We start from the raw sequence: 20008 nt of genomic DNA, 5'->3' as shown, positions 1-20008 counted from the left end.
TAATATTCTTTTCTTTCCTTTGTCTCTGTTTTATTTATTTACATTTCTTTTTTTCTATTCATTAACCGCGCGGCCATGGGCCGAGCGCGGTTCTAGGTTTACCCGTGGTTTATTATTTTTTTTTTTTTTGTCGGTGACCAGACGCAGACCTCCGCTCGGCCAAACTTTGAGTCACGTAACGTGTGATGTTTTTCCGCCAGAAGCTGTTAAAACATAAATACACAGACAATTTTACGGATATTGTTTTCTTTTTTGTGGGTAAAATATATTTTCTTTTCGTTTTATCAAAGCGTTGGATTTAAAGGGAATAATAAATACGCTGAAAAAAGGTATTACGTCAGCCATGGAATGCGCTGACGTTGCAGCTTTCACTTTCGCTACGTGACAAATAAGATCGTGTTTACTTTGCAAGTTTATTTCGGCAGAAGCGACGGTCATTAATTTATTTGTAATTTTGCGAGTATTTCTTGCGGTTTTAGGCAAATGAAGTAAATCCTTTGACTGTTTCATCGCAGCGAGTTCATAGATCGGAAGGAAAATTAAATATTTGCAAGCCAAGCAAAGAACGTGTCAGAACGTGCAAAGATTACGTCATTGATAGGGAAATAACCACCGTACTAAAGATAGCCGTAGATAACGCAATTCTTGAATTATGTGACTCGTGTGACTTCTTTGCTAACCCTTAACTCAAGGGAAAAAAAACAATTAAATTTAATCGTGACTTTAAAGAAAGAAAGCGGTTTGTAATAGTGTTCGTATCTTCATGCCCATACATATCCCGAAGAAAGTTCCAGATTAAGACTATTACGTCATCGGAGATGTCACAACGGCTACGACTGATGGTGCGATAATAGAGTTTGTGTTGATTAAGTGCTGTGATGTCTACAGTAATCAATGAATCATCAAAGATTGCTTTGGAATATGCACTGCGTTGCGACTGTAGTACTAAGAAAACAGTTAAATTTTAAAAGCGCGGTTATAAGATCTAACAGATCTTCTTGTTTACTTTAGTTTATATAGCTTCTTGTTTCCCATTATACAAGCAACTATTGTTGTATTCTGATTGGCTATGAACATTTCATTTAGTTTCAAATTAAGCAAAAATTCAAATCCAGGAATACTGAACAACTTTAGACTGAGTTTGAAGTAGTATCTGCTGTTAAATTGTAGATTAGGTGTGTGAACTCTTTTTAACCCAGTGGGTTTTAGTTCGCAACTCTCCACATTTTTCAGTTGTTGGCGTAATCTAATAGAGTTAAAAACAATAGAAAAACTCTCATCCGGACTTTAATTACTGGCCGCCTAATAGGGGTGGCCGTTTAATTAATAGGGGTTCGATTGTAGTTGCAATTAGACGATAAAAAGGCGACCTCATCGCCTGATGAACACGAGAAGTTTTGCTGTTGAAATATCCCGATCAAAACTGAAAGTGACTCTATCGTAAGTCAAATGAATAGACGTTCATTTAACAATTCTCCGATGATAATGCTCTTGGTTGGAGACAGGCACCGTATTTCATCTTTTTTCCTGGACGAGTTTTATTTTTCGTGTATTTACGGACAGAGATGCAATCGACCTCCATTATCGTGGAAAAAGGACAATGCCCATAGCCAGCCATCTTGAATAACCTATCTTGGTTCACACTTGTGAGAGAAGCAGAAACGTATATAAGCCCAAGCACAAGCCCAAAGATGTTCACCTTAACAGCATACGTATGCACAGTGATTATTATCAATTCACCCTTAAGAGATCTGGAACAGTGTCCTTCTTACTGGTTGAATCCTTGCTTTTATGCTTAAACTTATTTCACACCAGTTTCCACTTGTGAAAAAAAAGGATCTTTTTTCAAAGAAATTCTTGAAATCTGGTCAGAAGCCAATTATGAAGAAAAGATTGTATCAGATTATCACTTTTGGACATCGCCCTTATGGTATAATTCACGAATAGGAGTTGGGAATAGACCAGTGTTTTTTAAAGAATGGTTCTTCAAAGGCTAGGTGGAAAACGCGGGGCCGGGGTCCCGGGGTACGGGGTCCCGGGGTGTGGAAAACGCGGGGTCTAACTGGAAAACGCGGGGTCTGATGGAAAATGCGGGGTTTGGTGGAAAACGCGGGTTTTACGTGGAAAACGCGGGGTCTACGTGGAAAACACGGGGTCTAAGAGGAAACACGGGCCGGGGAAACGTTTTTTTCGAGAAAATATGAATTTCCCTCACTAAAATGGGAAGTCGAAATTTTGTTATTTTAAAATTACAGTGAATATCACGGCGTGAAACGCGTTTCTCAAACATTTCGTGGGAAAGAAAACCTTTCAAGAGCCAACGTGCTATGCAGTGGTTTCCTTTTGCATGGGGCGTCTATTTTATATTTCGCAGTAACCTGCGTGAATTTTTGTTTTACCTTAAAAAAAAATACACAAATAATTAAACATTGTTTTGCTTAGTATCTTTAACCATGAAAAGCGACAGTTGCCGTATTTTCTCGATTAAAAGCCGGTTACCTGTAAGTAGGACCCCAAGAAATGGCAACAAAAGTTACCATAGAATATAAAGAATAAACAAACAAAATATGCTTGGCCCAGCCGGGCCAAATTTGAAACAAAAGCTAAAGAGGTTTAAAGGGTTATTAATCGAGAAAATACAGTAACCCTCTTGAAATAACAGTTCCAAAATAAATTCTGGTGTTCAGAAGTCAGCCCCTTACTGTAATTGCTTGCGTTAATTTCAGCGCGAATAATCTCCACTCTTACGAATGTGGATTTCGTTTCTGCTGTCTCCTTACACACGAGTTTACAAAAAAAAATTGTTCTAGTGAAATCAAAATGTTGTTCCGTTTACGATGGCCGTTTTTATACTAAAGACGCATTATCCGTCTGGACGATCTTGGGGAAACATTTGTAGTTCGTCTGGTTATGCGGTTCGTCTGGTTATGAAGTTCGTCGTTCGAGACGATTTTCTAAGTATAGTTCGTCTAGACACATAATACGTCTTGTGCCCGTCTTTATACTAGAGACGCATAACCAGACGAACTACAAATGTTTACCCAAGTTCTTCGAGACGGTTAATGCGTATAAAAACGGCGAGGACGCATTATCCTTCTGGACGGATAATGCGTCCTCTAGTATAAAGACGGCCATTAACTATTGACTGGGACCTCACTAGTAATTCATAAATGACCAGACTCCAGGTTTATAATTACTTCTGTCGTATTGTACATTGAGGACCGGTTCTTATTTATCGCCTGGAGCTGGGGGGGGGGGGGGGGGGGGGAGGCTGGAGGATGTTTGGGGGATCATTGGATTTTTAGGATGTCAGAAGGGGGGATCAGTCATAACTGAGAGCCCAAAAGGGAGGATCACTAAATGTCACATGCCCATACAGACTTGGTGGACGGCTTTTTGGCACACTAAAAAGTACCTTTGCAGTTTCCAATCACTTGGGATGGTTAGTTGCTGTTATGTCAACTGACATCAGACCACATGAGTCACGGCGCTCTCAGTAGAACGGCGGAATTCTACCGGCTGTAAAATCGAATGTAGCCACCTGTTCTGGTCATTGAAATTTGTATACATATAACAATAAATTAAGACTTACAGACTGAGACGTTTCAAGAAGAAAAAAGTATTTTTATTAAAAAAGGTGAAACAGCGCTACTCGCTACATCTTATTTTATGATAATAAACAACTCATTTTCCGTAACACTTTCCCCCATAATGCATGAAATCGCATCTTTGGCCACCTAAAATTTCAAAATTTTCTGGGGGAACATACCCCCGGATCCCGTGCGCTGGCTTGTCCCGCGGGCGAATCGGGCCTCACTTTAATTTATGTCGCCTGTTATGCCTTATTCGACGCCTGTGAAAACTTCTGTTATAACCCTAATCAGATATCGGGAAGACACGGATGAAGAGACTGCACCATGGCGGCTTCAACAATCTATAAGTCAATATCATGATTAGAAATATTACTTTCATATGACCGTTAAAAGCACTAAATATACATGTCGAAAGGTGAATATGTATGCGAAGACATTGAGGGGGGATCATGAAATATATTAATAGCTATGAGGGAGATACTTCAATAAAATACCATTTAAATCGGGGATCAGCTAAATGTTACTATCTTTAGCCGAAAATCCCCCGCCATCCCCTGGGCGATAAATAATGACCGGTCGAAATTGATTATTTGTATAGAAAGGCTTTTTCATGGTTTAAGATAGTAAGCAAAACAATCTTTATTATTTCATTATTTCTTTTTCAATTTATAAAAAAACCACGCAAGTTACTAAGAAAAATAACATAGACGCCCTATGCAAAAGAAAACCGCTGCACGGCATGTTGGCTCTTGCATGGTTTTCTTTGTCACGAAGTGTTTAATTTGCTGATCGAAAAGCGTGTTTCACGCTGAGAAGCGGAATTGATTTTCATTGCAATTTTAAAATAACAAAATTTCGACTTCTCATTTTAGTGAGGAAAATTCATATTTTCTCGAAAAAACGTTTCCCCCGTGTTTTCCTCTTAGACCCCGTGTTTTCCATGTAGACCGCGCGTTTTCCACCAGACCCCGCGTTTTCCACCGGACCCCGCGTTTTCCACACCCCGCGTTTTCCACGCCCCGGGACCCCGGCCCCGCGTTTTCCACCTAGCCGTTCCTCAAAGGAATAACAAAAGTAGAACATTTAATGGATGACTCCGGAAAGATTCTTTCGCTCACTGTTTTCCATACTATACACGACCTGTCAGCCGACCTTTAACCTTTCTTGGAATCATTTCTTCAGTAAAACTTCTTCAAAGATATATACCCCATATTATCAGAACCTCGATTAAACATGAAATTTCGTTGTCCAAATTTTTAAAAAGCAAAAAACCTAGTAGACCAGTATATAAGAAACTTGTATCAGGAAAAAGTGAACCACCCAACCAAAAGTGGCAGGAAGACGTCACTCTCACAACAAAACAAGAGCTCAACTGGAAAGAGGTTTACCAAATGGCTTTTCAATGTACAGAGAGGACAAAACTTATAGCTTTCAATTTTAAATTTCTTCATAGAAGAATATCAACAAACAACTACTTGAAAAAAATTGGTCACGTCGATAGCGAGAAATGCACTTTCTGCGAAAGAGAAACAGAAACTTGCACATTTATTTTGGGTTTGCCCAAAAACTCAATATTTTTGGACCAATTTTAAAGTATGGCTACAGTCTTGCCAAGTCATTGCCAAAGAGACACCCTTAGAGCCTGATACAGCACTGAGTCTAAGGCCGGATAGCTCTAAACATAAACTCCAAATTAATTTCTGCTACGTAAATGCTAAATATTACATTTGACTATGTACGCAGAAAAAATGTTCTCCAAAACTAGACGATTTCTTACTGTATTTAAAACATATCTATGAAATGGAAAAAATACAACTACAATCGTTTTAAAAAGTGGGAGCCTCTGTTGCCTCTTTTGTAATCTCTTGACAGCTTGACTCTAGTCCCTGAAAACGAAAACAATCAAAGGAGACCTATGGCCAAACTCGTGGATTAGGTAATCTAGAGATGAAACATATTGGTGAACTTACAATTACTGGTGTATTATTAAATGCTGTTAAAACAAGTCGGGTTTGTACCATGCAAGGTCGCACTTAACTCAGAAAGTGTAGGCTTTTTTCGTTGGCTTTTTTTTTTTTGCACACATATTACAAAGACAGACGTCCAGAATAGCTAGGGTGGGAAAATTGCACCAGAACATGGAATGGTAAAGGCTAAGAGTTCTTGGGTTACAGAGGATACTCCTGCCCAACAAATCATAGAATACTCTCCCCCCTCCCCCCTTCCCTCACACCCAGATCTTGATGTTGATCTGCCTACTGGAAAAATTTGCATGTATTCAAGTCGTACGAGCTCACAAACGTTTTTCATTGCATTTCATTCAAGGTTGTAGGTAAGGTTTCTTATGAGACAGCACTTCTTTTCCAATGTGGAACCGCTTGTCTGTATATATATTGTACGTAAAATACATCAAAACAAGTAGACTCTTTTGCAAGCATTTTCAGTGTTAATCCGAAAAATCTGTTGACCATAAATATGTGTTCCAACAATAATAATAACAGCTTTATTGAAGTGTCAATGTATTTAGTATTAACTAATAATGGGGGACAAGCTCACAGGGAGTTTCTTTCCCTTTGTTATCTTTTCAATCAGGAAGCAAACGTGTAAACAAAAGACAGGGTAAAAATCATTTCAGCTTATCAAAATCAAGTATTTGGGAATTTCTTTCCAAGTTTATGTGCATTTCACATCCCACTTAGAGTTCAGATCAATGTACTAAAATAATCAAGACAACTATAGAGAACACAACTTTAATCTAAACTTAACTCGATGCCGGTTAGACATGGACAACTCAACATGAAAAACGTGTTTAAAGTGTATATGACACAAAAAATAATTTCTGCTTATTTGCAAGGCCTTTCAAAATACAGAAGAATGGCGTTTTTCTTTTTGAAATATCTTTTTCCGTTTTAGAGATATTGACGTTTCTCTATTATGCAAATTAGATCAGTGATGATGTCATATTGTTTGCAGCTAAAACGTGGAAAATACTGAATAAATGATATCTCTGGAAATATTGAAGCAGTGTTCTTGAAACTTGGCACCACAAATGTGCATCACAAAAGGAACAAAATGACACCCTTAGTGCAGTTGCCATAGCAACTCTTTCGGTTCCAGTCTCTTTCTGTCAAAAAACCAAAAATCCCCATTTGCAACCTCTAAAGTGAGACAAAAAGTCCTACTTGGAACAGACATAGTTCCCATACTGTCTTACTCCCATCATTAGATTGGGTAGGGTAGATGGTTTTTGATTTAAGACAAAAACTGGGAACTTCAGTTTTTATTAAGACAGCACCAGCGGCAAAACTGTTGTCATGGCAACAGCAGTAAGGGTGTCATGTTGTGTCATATACACTTTAAACTGCAAAGCGGTGAACGAAGGTCCTGCTTGATTGAACGTTGGATCTCGCAGCAGATCTAATCAGCCAAACTTGAAAAGTAAAACGATAGTACGTCACTACTGCAAGGCTGACACAACGTCGTAGAGTTAAAACAATATTTCGGCTGGCCACAGGTTTAGATGTTACTAAATTATAAAAATGAAATTATAATATTATACAATGGTGGCGATGTTTGTCTTGCATTCATATACCTGCCAACTCTCACGCATCATGCGTGAGTCTCACGCCTGCGGATCTAAAATTGTGATCTCACGCATTCAGACCAATTTTTCACGCCCAGCTGACAATAGCGAGTGTAATTGCTTAAAAGCCGATTAAATAAAAATTCAATTTTTTTTTTCGGCGAAAAACAGTTGGTGAGTCCAGCAAAAAAGCGTCTTCAAGCTTACTCCGTTGCGCATATTGAGTTCGCGACACCAACTCATGTTTAGATTGTGACGTGACACGTTTCGGAAGTCGCCGGGAAATCTTCGGCAATCTTCGGAAGTCGTTGGGAAATCTTCGGCAATTTTCGGATGCCGTCGGAAATCTTCGGCAATCTTCGGTAATCTTCGGAAGCCGTCGGTAAATCTTCGGAAATTTAGGTTCTGGAGATGAAAAATCTCACGCATTTTACTGAAACAAAGTTGGCAGGTATACATTCAATAGATGTTTCGTTCATTAAAAGTTGTTCGTTTCGCTCATATAAGCTCATTAAGGTCGAGGAATAAGACACATTCTCATCAAAGCTTACCACATTAGCTTTTCAGGTCACTTTCCAGCAAACAAATGCACATCTCCTGGTCATTTTGAACCCCTGAACGACTCAAATGCTCCTGAAATTCAGCCTTCAAGTTGGCCATAGTACGCATTCGAACATTCGAAGTCAACTCCACTTCAATTTAGCGAAACACCTAATATTAATGGTCGTGTAAAAGCTACAAAATCATCAATATTCGGGCTGGCACGATGTACGCATTGAGTAGTAGGCTCGCACTGACTGCACAGTTACTATTCCAATATGGCGTCGGGCTCGGTTACTATTCCAATATGGCGTCGGGCGCGGTTACTATTCCAACATGGCGTCGGATTCGGGCGCTCTCGTTCGGGCCGACTAATTACGAGCAGTGGCTACACCTGAGTGAGTGAGTGACTGACTGACTGACACATTTGCATATCGGAGTCCCCGCAACAAACACGTTTCTACGCTTATCCACGAGTTTAAAAATGAAAGGAAAAGAAACAAGGCGCATATATACCATGCATATTTTCTTTAATTTGCAATTCCGAATTTAAATTACTGACAGGAGTAAACTGGTATGATCTTGCTGAGCTAGAATTGTTAGTAGCGCAAGTAATCTAATTATGTTGTATTGTAAGCAGTGTAAGTATTAGTATTGTTAGTAGCATGAGTATTCGTATTGCATAGAGTGTTAGTATCGTAAGTGGCGTAAGTAATAAGTTTTTGTAAGTAATGTAAGTGACTACATTAATATTGTATTGTAAGCAGTGTAAGTAGCAATTAATAATACTACTACTAATAATAATAATAATAATAATAATAAAAAGTTCCCACTTGTGAAATAAGCATCACACTACTGAAATGAATATACGCGTAAGCACATGAAAAAGAAAATGTTTTTTCTGCTTTTGCTTGTGTTTATTTTACCTCAGTGCACAAGCGTTTTCTTGTGTTTATTATTGCGCTTACACTTGTGCTTATCTCTTAACTGTGAACGAGCCTTGAGGGTTTATTAAATGGCATAGAGAACATGTGTTTATTTGTGGAACACAGCGGGCAATCCCAATCGCGCAAGAGAGCTCCATCTTGATCACTTGGATAGTCGCTCGCAGAACGTTAGTCATAATTACAATGAATTATATTGGCATTTTATATTTGCCTTACTGTTTTTGCAGGGCAAACCAGGTTCCCAATTTTGTACAGGAGGATGTGGTTTACTACTTTGCTAAGGTTTTTTCTGGTGCATTTTCCAGCTATTTTCAAACAAGTATCGAAATTATTAAAATTATGGTGAGTTTATTGATTAATCCTTTTTCCTTTTTTTCTTACTTCGTTATTTATTAAGAGTCCAATTAACACAGTTTGTCACATTTTGACTGTGTCACCTGCAAAGTAATAACTTATTCGTAAACTGGTCCAAGCTTACCGAAGTCGATGCTCAGAAAATGGGGAACTCTGGATTTGAGCACGAGTAGGAGATCGTGTTCAATTGCGACTTTAAAATTCTAGTTTTTAGGCTTTACTTTATCATGTCACCTGCCCACCTTATCCCATGAGCGACCCTCTCTTCGTAAAATCAACATGGAAATGAGGGCTCTGGCAACGTCAGTGTTTTGAAGTTCGATAATCGTACTCGTACTCGATCTCGTACTCGGAGTCCAATCTAAAGGTCCCTAATATAACCGATAAGAATCCTGGATCGGAACGTGGCGAGCTGTTCTTCTATGTAAGAAAATGGCGTCAAAGACCACTGTGGGAGACCATGAGTAGCCTGTAGGGCCTGTAGCAACAATAATTTCAGTTGTCAGGCAATGTTGCTTACTTCAACACTGATCTCCTGAAACAGAACATTTCTCATGACGTTTTTGTTGCATTCTACTTGTGGCAGCAACTCTTGTTGCAGCAAAAACCGTTGTACGACCTCTTTAATTCAGAAAGTGTTTCACTAAGTAATTTTCTCTTAACTTGAGACGGTACAAAATTGCAAGGCAGCTAATTGTATAAAAGTTGCAATTGCCATGTGTAACGGTGCCTTGAGTGATATTTTTACCAATCCTTCGCAGGAAAAAAAATGGCGGCTGGGTACTTTTTTTCCGGTAACTGTTAGCGCACAAGAGCTTTAACAACGCCCACAAAATCACACAGAAAAGGTTTAAACAATTTAATTTGTGTTGTGCCTTTTGAAATCAATGACTGTCCATCCTGTGTTTCCATCTGTTCCATTTATTGTCAGCTTTTTTTCTGTTGAAGGAACCTTCAAAATCACAACATGAGATACACGGCTACATTTGCCCCTCCCATTTTTATGACGTATTCAGTCGTTGTCTACAAATGGATTCCACCAAAAGACCTTCCTTTTTGGAAATCAGGCGATCTCTTGTGGCACAGGTAAGATTAAGTTTGCTGCTATTGATCTTACATGACCTTTAAACTGCCTTTGTTCATTCTACGCGTTTTCACTTATCGTTGGTTTTGGTCGCAGATTTGAAACGTGGAATTAAGTGATTATGTGTCATGTTGCAGTTGTTTCTTTTAAGTTGTGCGAAGTAAACAATAAAGGGGCTTATACAACCCTCGATGGCAACGGCAACGAGATCGTCACCAAACAAAAGGTTTATCAAGTAGATAGATAGATAGACAGACAGACAGACAGACAGACAGATGGATGCGGGGGAATATCAATTAAAAGAGATAAAGATAAAGTAATGCGGGGGAATATCAATTAAGAGAGGGAAAGTAATGTCACTTGCATTTCAAAAGATTTCCCGCAGTTGCAAGCTAGTTCTAGTCCGATGCCGAGAATACAAATACCGCCTATTTAAAAAAAAAAATGATGATAGTGATAATAAACAGATTTTTTCATGGCGTGATTTGCCTTTATTTCTTCAAGGGGTAACTAGACATTTCTTTATTCAACCATATTCTTTACCACCTTCCGTACTTCAGGCTATTTTGGAACGATTTTGAATCTTACTAGTGCTCTTTATCGTCGTTGTTTGCATTCTTCAGAATACGCAGAACTTGGTCATTTCACGTTCTTGTTTTGCAGAGGCAAAGAAATGGCAAAGATTTATAACGCACCTGCACAGCTATTGTTCTGCTCATTAAACCTTTTGTTTGGTGACGTTCTCGTTGCCGCCATCGTCGGGGTTTGCTTAAGCTCCCTAAAATCTGAGCAATGCCCTTCAATTAATTTACCAAGTTACATTATTTCAGAAGAAACCAAATACAGGTACGTTCTAAAATCCAAGGTTATCAGAACAAAATAGCGAGACAATTCTTTATTTGATTTTAGTTTTATGTTATTGTACTATTTGTTTTTCTTACAGAGGCACTCTTTGAAAGTGAGAGTCATAAGGAGCTTCAAAGCAGAGTCAAAAGGTTTTCTTAGCTGCGAAGCTGGCGAAATTATATTTCTGATCTCCAAGGACCGCCACAGGTACTTGGTAACGAAAGAATGACTGTTCAGAAATTATGATTGTCCGTTATGTTTAAGGTATTTTTCTCTCCGTGGTTTCTTATCATTCAGTTACAGTGTACATGAAATCAATCAATCAATCAATCAATCAATCAATCAATCAATCAATCAATCAATCAATCAATCAATCAATCAATCAATCAATCAATCAGTTAGTCCATCCGTCCATTCGTTCATCCGTCCGTTTGTCAGTTGGTCCGTCCATCAGTCGGTCGGTCGGTCGGTCGGGCGTTCGGTCCGTTGGTCGGCCGGTCCGTCCGTCAGTCCGTCTAGCATAAATACAGGTATATCAAAAAGCATAATTGCGGGCAAAACAAAGCGTATTAAAAACTAAGAGATCAAAGCTAATATAAGAAAGATACGTCACGCTATAGTAACATTAACCAGAAATGTAAAAAGAAAAATCCAAAACATTCAGAAAAACACTTCTAGTTTAAATTGATGATTAATGACGTCTTTCATGAATTTAATCGTTAATGCACCGCACTTTTCGCAGTCCAAGGGTAAATTATTCGAGAATTCACGGAGTCGAAAGGTAAATAATTTTTCAGCCATTTAAGGGTAGAATCAGGTTGGTATAAAATAGCTTTATCATCCAGCGTTTCTGAAATTCAAGGAAAGGGTCACTGCCTTAAAGCACTTGTGAAGAAGCACAAAAAACTGGCAATGTTTTCCGTGTTAACTTCTGGAGTAGTAACTTATGGAGGGGACGAGGGGTAGCGAGTAAAGAAAGGAAGGTTGCTTTGTCGTGAATGAAAGGGAAATTGGATTTTTACAACCATTATAGGCACGGTGATTGGCTTAGAGAGAGGACATTTTTATTTTGGTTGGCTTCACGTCGCCTTGTTTGCATTAAGCCCCACTTTTCCCCACTGGAGAGAGCGTACAGTTTCTTTGTACCCTCAATTTTCAGTGGAGAAAAGAGAATTCAGTGTCAAATCCAGTGTAGCAACTTACTCCTCAAGATCTTTTATATTATGGCTTTCACTGATGCGGGATTTCGTTTTGTTATGCTTCAGCAGACTTTTTGACGCGAGCAAAGAAAAAAAAAAACAGCTGTTTTGAGTAATGTTGTTTATCAAGAAAATATCCAAAGTGAATAAGCCTCTCGTTTTGCTGTTGTTTATACGCAATCTTTCGTCTTCGCCTTGCGGCAAGATGAATTAGGCATGGTTAAATGCTGGTTTGTTACCTTATAGGAATGACAATAATTCCTGGTTAGGAGAAACAAAGGACCGCAAAATTGGATTTTTTAAGAGCGAACATGTAGTGGAAGTAATGGATGCGAATTTCGATGGTAGGTATAAAATTGTTAATACGTTGTCTGCTCCCTAGATGCTTAAAACTATGCCATCTTGTGTAATAGACATGATCAGAAATAAATATATTGTTTGGTTTCAGATTCAGTTATGCCACCTGAGATTCGTGCTCGAGGCCCAAGAGCCGAACTTGCTTTTCAAAACGCTATGCGGAACGGCAGGGTGCAGGTGTACCGCGGTCGCATTATGCTCCTTGGGCAGGACCGTGCAGGAAAGACAAGCCTGAAGAAATCTCTTCTTGGCATCCCTTTCAACCCTGAAGAAGAGAGTACCGTGGGGGTCGAAGTTGACCCTTCCAAGTTTGAAGTGGATGTTGACCAAGTTAAGAACTGGCAGCGCACAGAGAAAAAGAAACTTGATGTGTCGGAGTTTGCTGACGACATAGCAAGGATAATCGCGAAAGACTTAACGGAAACAGAAATAGACCAGAGGAACATCGATGACATGAATGCTGTCTTAGAGCAGGTGATAGGTTTCTTTTCAGGGTCACTTTTCAGATTCGATTTTTTTTGCTTTTACGACCCGAGGCAGCAGGGTCTGGGACAGGGATTCTTTCCCACTCCAGTGGTATTGAAGTCACGACAACATGTGATGACGCCATCACGTAGGAATTGTGTTACGATTTTCGAACAGCCCTCGTCTTGGTTTTTTCTGTATATTTTTTTTTTCTTTCAACGTCAGAAACGCTCATGAATTCAAGAGAACCAGGGAGATCGAAAATCTGGCAAATCGTTCTTACATAAATGTGTTTACCATGGCCACATGTCCTCCGTAAAAAAAAAAAAATTCCCCAGCGGAATTTAAAGGAAAAACACAAAGTATGGACGCATGTGCTTAAATAAGTTGTTGGTGAAAACTGCGCGCTGTTTGGTCCCTCCACCTGCTTCCGCCTGCTTTTCTCCTGCTGTCATCCTTATGAGGCAAAAAATAATTCTCATTTATTTAAGGCACCAGCATCAATAATACCAAAATATAATTATAGTTACAAGGACCTCTAGTTTTGGTAACACAACATTACAGATTCTGTACTTGTGTCAATTATGTGCACTGCAGCTTATATATTCACTTTGTTTTTGAAATTTTACAGGAGGTCGGGCATGAGGTTGATGCTGGCACTCCAAAGGAACCAAATGATTTACCGACTGCTGGTAGACAAGAAACCAATGAGGGGAACAAGCCATCAGATGAGGGCGGCAGCGGCACTGTTCTTGAGGTGAAAAAACCAGCAGATCCAGCTATTAAATTAAATATTGATACCGCTGCAGTTTTACCTGATAAAGTCACAGATCTAGTTGTGCAATACTTGCAGCATTTGAAATTAGATGAAGACATCAAAGCAAAGGAGGTCATTTTAACTTTGTGGGATTTTGCCGGTCAGCACCTTTACTACGCTTCTCATTCTGTTTTCCTTTCTCCGCGAGCAGTCTACACCCTGGTGTATAACCTTAGCAAAGATCTAAATGCTCCAGCAGAACCGTGTGTTAGACAGGGTTTTCATGATATTGTCCTGGAAAATCCAAACAGTGAGACAAATTTAGAGAGTTTGTTGGCGTGGTTGGCTTCTGTGCACAGCATTCGGCCAACAGCAGATGGAACTAGCAGTAGTCAGGACGGAAAACTGACTTACCTTCGTCCTCCAGTGTTCATTGTAGGAACGAATGCCGATCGACCGTTCGAAGATGCCAAGAAAATGGAAAAGCTTATTCAAAAGAGTATTTCGGGAAAGAAGTATGAAAAGCACGTGATAAGGCCATTCTTTGCTGTTGACAACACAAGATCACTGAGTGATGATGGGGTTCAAACGCTGCAGAAGAGGATCATGGAGGTGTTGAAACAGGAGCCGTACATGGGTGAAGAGGTACCGATAAGGTATGGTGCTCACCATTCATGGTATCAGGTAATCTGATCTTCGATTGGAGGGAGCTAATAACTAAATTCCATCTGATTGCTACGATTGGGGCAAAAACGTTCACCGATCGTTGCAATCATATCGAAACAACTCTTCAGCGATAGTTGTGGCGAAGATCGCCGAGATAGAGCTCAGTTTCTTCCTCGAGGATCGAAGTGATTGTTGCGATCACGTGGAAACAACTCTCCAGAGTTTGCAGCGATCGTTGGGATCAAACATTTACCAGAATGCAGTGCGCTGCTGTTCGATCCAGGTCTTTTTAGCATATTTTTATTCTGTAGAGATCGTGGTGATTGTATGTAAGCTGGTGGTGTGTTCTAGTCAATCAAAAGTTCGGAACTTTCGAGACGAAAGCAAATGGTAAAGTTTTTCAAAAATCCTAAAATTGTTAAGTTTCTGGAATGCGGACCATTCAACCGAAATCAAATGCAATGGAAATTCCCGGTCAGAAATTTTCGAAAACTTGGGTATACCTCGCAAATTTGTGTGGAATGGAGAGTGCCTTGGTAGTTTCAAGGATTACTCAACTTTCTATGTAGCGATCGTAACGATTATGCGGAAACCAACCTTTCCGTCTAAGAATTCAGTTCCCTTTGAAGTCTTATTTTTACTGCATGACTTTTTCTCGAAGGGCTGCAGCTATACTTACTGTAATCCCTAAACTGTCAGAGCGCTGGTGAGTACCAGTAGCTGAAACAGGCGTGAAAATCAATCGGTCCCTTATTTTCTTGGCATGCTAGGACAAGAATAAGCTTGGAAAGATGCCAAGGCAATATACGTAAAAAGAATTGTTGTGCACCATTGCCTGTATGTAACTAGACCCCTGCGCCACTGCGCCACAAAGCAGTTATAGCCATATAGTTTCTCACTTGGAAAGATGGTCAGATGGGATCTATTAGGTACCAATCTTCCCAAAGCTAAATGCAGAATTATAATAATTGACATCCTTGTGAGACTGAGATAAAACTTAATTTTTCCATTGCAATGAAGATCAATGCCGGGGCATTATCGTGTCAGTAGTTTATCTTCTTTGAGGTGTACACCATAAATACCTTCCACAAGCCAGCAAATTGAGTTTCTCGTAGGAACGGGGCAATAGCAAACGTGTGCTTGTTTTTTCATAGGTGGTTTACCTTCGAGAAAATCGTCGAAGCTTTAGTAGCAAAGGAAACCTATCACATGAATCTTGATAACCTCCTGACTGTCACGAGACAAGTTTGCCATATAGACGACATAGAAGAACTGACGACGTTGTTGAATTTTTATCACGATCTCGGAGTGATAGTAAAGCATGGCCATACTGTTGTGCTGCAGGCTCAGTGGCTGATTGACCTTTTCAAGCAACTCATAACCGTGCGACCATTTGACGAAGTGGTAGGAAGAGGACATTCATGACTTTTCATTTGATTTAATTTCATGTCCCCTTTTCGTAGTGATTAGACCTAAAGAGAAACATTTCATGGTACATATGCAGGCCTAAGCGTTCTGAGGGATTCTGGAGGCGAGCCTGCACTCGAAGTCACAAACGTCTGGAGCTAGACTTCTCAGATATTTGAATAGATCATCAATTTCCAAGGAAGGTATTTTCCTTCCCCTCCTTAGCCTCCTCCTCCCCCCTTCCCCCCCCCCCCCGACCTGCCTGATCATTTCCCTAATGACAGCAACATGTGTCATATTTTGCAGTGTACTTTAACCCCAGAGAAACACTCAGATAGGTATCATAGTGGAAACAGTCTTACGTTATTTCATATTTTATTTAGAATCCTCTGTACTCAGAATGCTGGCAGGAACTCGAGAAAAATGGTATTCTCAGGATGACTCTGGTCGATCACGTTTTTGCAGATTTCATCCAAAAAGGCCTTTCTAGGGAGGACATTTTGGATATGATGGAGCTCTATGGATTAATCGCTAAATTTTCCTCTGTACCATCTGCTGGCCAGGAGGAGCAAAAATATTTTGTGCCAGCCCAACTTAGATCGTCACCCTCAGTTCTGTGTGAGATGGAGCCTTCTAAGTATGATCCTTGCCCGCTGTATCTCCACTTCCCGGACGGTTTTGTCCCTCACGGGCTCTTTCCACAACTTTTGTCAAGATGCATACGCTGGTGTTCCGAACGCGGTCCCCGACAAGCTCCTAACCTGTACCACAATGGAGCGAGGCTTTTTATTGGAAAGCAGACCATTCACAATCTGATTCTTATCTGCAAAAAGAGATTTATCAAGATCACCTTGAAGCAAAGTTCTTCTTCAGCCGTTCTTTCCGCTGCCGCAGCGAGTATGGCATGCGAAGTTCGAATCTTTCTCGAAGACATCTTGCTGAGCTTGACGCTCGAGTTTTCGTGGCTGCGTAATCCCGGTTATGAACTGTGCGTTGCATGCGCCAGTTGCTTTAAACTAAGTAAAGAATGCGACAAACACAGGTTGGCTTCTTGCGCTCACGAGGACTGTCTACATCTTCTCCGAGTAATTCCTGGAGAACACCTCATTTGCACAAAGAGCTTCTGTGATGAAGCAGTTGAGGTTCCTGGATTGGAGAAATGGTTCAAAGTTCATAAAAGAGAGGTACAGACCCTTTCAAAGTTCTTAAATTACACTTGTAAAAGATTTTTAAGTACGATATAATCTTGGCTTTCTTGTGGTTTCTTAGGACTGAGCTCCTTATTTCCAGAAGAATTCTTGATATTTCTTAGTAACTGGTTTTATGGAACAGTACGCTATATAATATTTCGAGGGAAATTGTTTCTTTTGACCTTAACAATCATCAGTTGTCTTGTACATAACTGTTTTACATGTATTAAGATGTTTTACCTTAGTTTGTAATTTTCATTTGCCTTTCGCTTTGCTTCAACTTAGACGGAAGAACAGAAAGTGACCTCTTTGGTTCCTGAAGGTAAACATAGCTTGTTATACATTTTACTTGTGAGTACATTGTTAATTCTTATATTTTAATATTAGATAGTTCCTCATTTATTTAAATTTATTTACCTTCATAAGGCTCTTATAATTTCTTTTTTCTGTTTTTTTCGTGGCGTACCTGTAAACTAGCTTTTTAGCTAAGCGTACCGACCACGTTAAATATATTGATTGATTGATTGATTGATTGATTGATTGATTGATTGATTGATTGATTGATTGAAAGTATTATGTTTCGCTATTTCAAAAAAACGTAATAAATCTTCGGTTCTTCGTGGTAGCGATTGTTTCTCTTATAACTTCCATAGTTCGAAATCAACCGTCATCGTCTAAAACCGGTACACCGTCGACCCAGGATCTTCTTCTTGTTGCCTCTGAGCTGGGTGCCTCATGGAAGATGCTTGGTAGAACGCTGGGAGTTCCTGAGCACGAGCTGGAGAATATTGAAGCAGACAACCCTCGCCTATCTGAAAGATGTTATTGTGTGTTGAAACGGTGGACAGAAGTTTCTGGGTCGGCGGCGACTTACGAGTGCTTGGCGCGTGCATTACAACATCCTATGGTGAAACGATGGACACTCGCTGTAAAGTACTGCGGTGTTTGCCGGGATGGATATCAAGGTAAATAGTAGAACATTTCAAGCGGGCCTTAAGATTTCAGATTAAATAGCTTTAATAGGTGAGTATATTGGGTAACTTTTTTCTGTGTTTGATGTCCAAAAATACCTCAAGATTGTGTGAGACTTCAAAAGAAAAACAATGACGGTATGCGAGATATGGTCATATTTGATAACAGAGAAATTTCCTTGGAGGAAGACCAGTTTTTGTGAAAGAATGGTTGGACAGTGATATTTTGTCCATCCGAGACCTGCTGAACAGTAACGGTCAGCTACTCTCTTTCCACGAATTTAATAAGAAGTATGACTGCAATACGAATTTTCTCCAATTTTACCAAGTTACTAGTGCAATCCCAAAATATTTAGTAATCAAAGCAAGAAATACAGAGCCACTGGAAAACGAACTATTTACAAGAAATAAGTTTCTGTTTCAGTTAGACGACTCTACACAAATACAACTGGTAATGCTGAAACTAGAGACTTGATGATGATGGTGGTGGTGGTGATCACAATGACAATTACTTAGCCGGAAAATTCACACTGTCAGCCAGACTGGCCCAATGATTCGGAACAGCATAAGACTAGATGAGAATGCCTGGAAAAAAATTTTCACCTCCTAGAGACAAAATTGAAAGGATTCCACTTTGAATTAATTCATAGGATTGTAGTTACTAAAAAAGGAGCTTCATCGATATGGTATTAAAGCGGACGATGCATTTCTCTGCTGTGGTGAGAAAGATTCAATTGATCACACTTTTCTTAACTGTTGATTTGTAGAGAATTTCCTAAACAACGTAATTGACTGGTTTAACGCTGCCAACAACTCAAAATTTGCTCCAACAATTGAAGAGAAACTATTTGGTATCATATCTGGCCCATACGAAGAAGAAATATTAAAGAAATTTAATTGCACAATCCTATTCATGAAATACTACATATACACTAGTAAGTTGCATAACCAAGCTATTTACCTTTCTGTTTTTTTTTTAATAAAGTTTTATTTAAGTACAGAATAGATAGCTGTAGTCATTAGCTACGAAAAAATGCCCCTCGCAAAAGCGCAAAACCTTACATGAAATTAGTTAAGTTATACGTGAGAGAAATGTTAACTTTAGTACTGTTGAAACCAATGTAAAGTAGGTTAGGCGATATTTGTGATAGTTGTTGTAATTGCCAGTAGTGCAGGAAACCAATAAAGTACTGAAAGTGCTTAAAAAAAGGAAAAACAATTGACTCACGTGGTAATAAGCTAACCAACGAGGATAATTGTGATTTAGCTAATTAAAATACAGTTGACGAAGAAGCAATTAATTTGCATTCCTCCTGAAAGAGATTACTTGTCATGCCAATCAAAGCTTCTACCCTGATCTGTTTTCTGTTTTCTAGTTGCAGACACTGCACCCATTTCCTCTCAGGCCGTTGACGTGTCGACGTCGGGCTGCCCAGTTTTCCTGTCTTACCAGAGGGATTTGCAAGATACAGTCAAAAGACTGAAGAGCAAGATCGAAGAGAGTGGAATTCAATGTTGGATGGACATCAGGCAGATGGGTGGCGGTGATGCTCTCTTTGCAAAAATAGATGCCGGAATAAGGGCGTGCAAGGTTAAACTATTTGTTTGTTTGTTTGTTTTTAAGCTGTTTAGTTTTTGTTTTCAAAAGAGCGGATGCGTTATACCGGATTGCTAATTACGGAATTAGTGGTATACTCGATCGTGAAGCTGACAATGCAAATTCGTCCATTATAAAAAAAGTGCAATTTCCTAAATGTACGCCCCAACAATGCATTTATAGTTAAAGGGTATAGTTTATCTTATGTAATTAACAAGACAGAAAATCTTCGAAAATTTGCTAGATCGGGGAAAGTAGAAACAATTTGAGACGGCACAAAGCTATTGTGAACGGAAAAGATAGTTCCCTGATGTACAAGGCTAGATGATGACCAAGTGAATTCCTATTTCCACTGCTTCTTTCTTTCGTCTTTGGTACGGAATGATCGTAAGATTGTGCCCTGCACTGAGCCTCTTAGTGGCTGCTCTTAGAAGTAACTGGTTTTGATCGTC

The 20008-nt window shown here is 39.5% G+C and overlaps 1 protein-coding gene across 3 annotated transcripts in view; it reads left to right on the top strand.

The window, feature by feature from the left end:
* The window catches only part of LOC110051451 (uncharacterized), a 35705-nt gene that overhangs the window by 12018 nt on the left and 3679 nt on the right, over nt 1-20008 (top strand). For 2 of the 3 annotated variants that reach the window (XM_020757480.2, XM_020757479.2), the window contains exons 9-19: nt 8891-9005; nt 9966-10103; nt 11045-11154; nt 12393-12490; nt 12595-12977; nt 13600-14381; nt 15546-15795; nt 16182-16982; nt 17274-17310; nt 17642-17953; nt 19336-19550. In XM_020757480.2, coding sequence (XP_020613139.2) covers nt 8891-9005; nt 9966-10103; nt 11045-11154; nt 12393-12490; nt 12595-12977; nt 13600-14381; nt 15546-15795; nt 16182-16982; nt 17274-17310; nt 17642-17953; nt 19336-19550 — 3241 coding nt within the window. Of the gene's footprint in view, nt 1-8890; nt 9006-9965; nt 10104-11044; nt 11155-12392; nt 12491-12594; nt 12978-13599; nt 14382-15545; nt 15796-16181; nt 16983-17273; nt 17311-17641; nt 17954-18609; nt 18826-19335; nt 19551-20008 lie in introns of those variants that run through there. The other variant, XM_089274114.1, reaches the window with a different exon arrangement.

Source organism: Orbicella faveolata, unplaced genomic scaffold, assembly GCF_042242905.1.
Source record: "Orbicella faveolata isolate gen_17 unplaced genomic scaffold, um_ofav_v1 contig_35, whole genome shotgun sequence".
Lineage (NCBI taxonomy): Eukaryota > Metazoa > Cnidaria > Anthozoa > Scleractinia > Merulinidae > Orbicella > Orbicella faveolata.
This window is presented reverse-complemented; position numbering and strand designations above follow the sequence as displayed.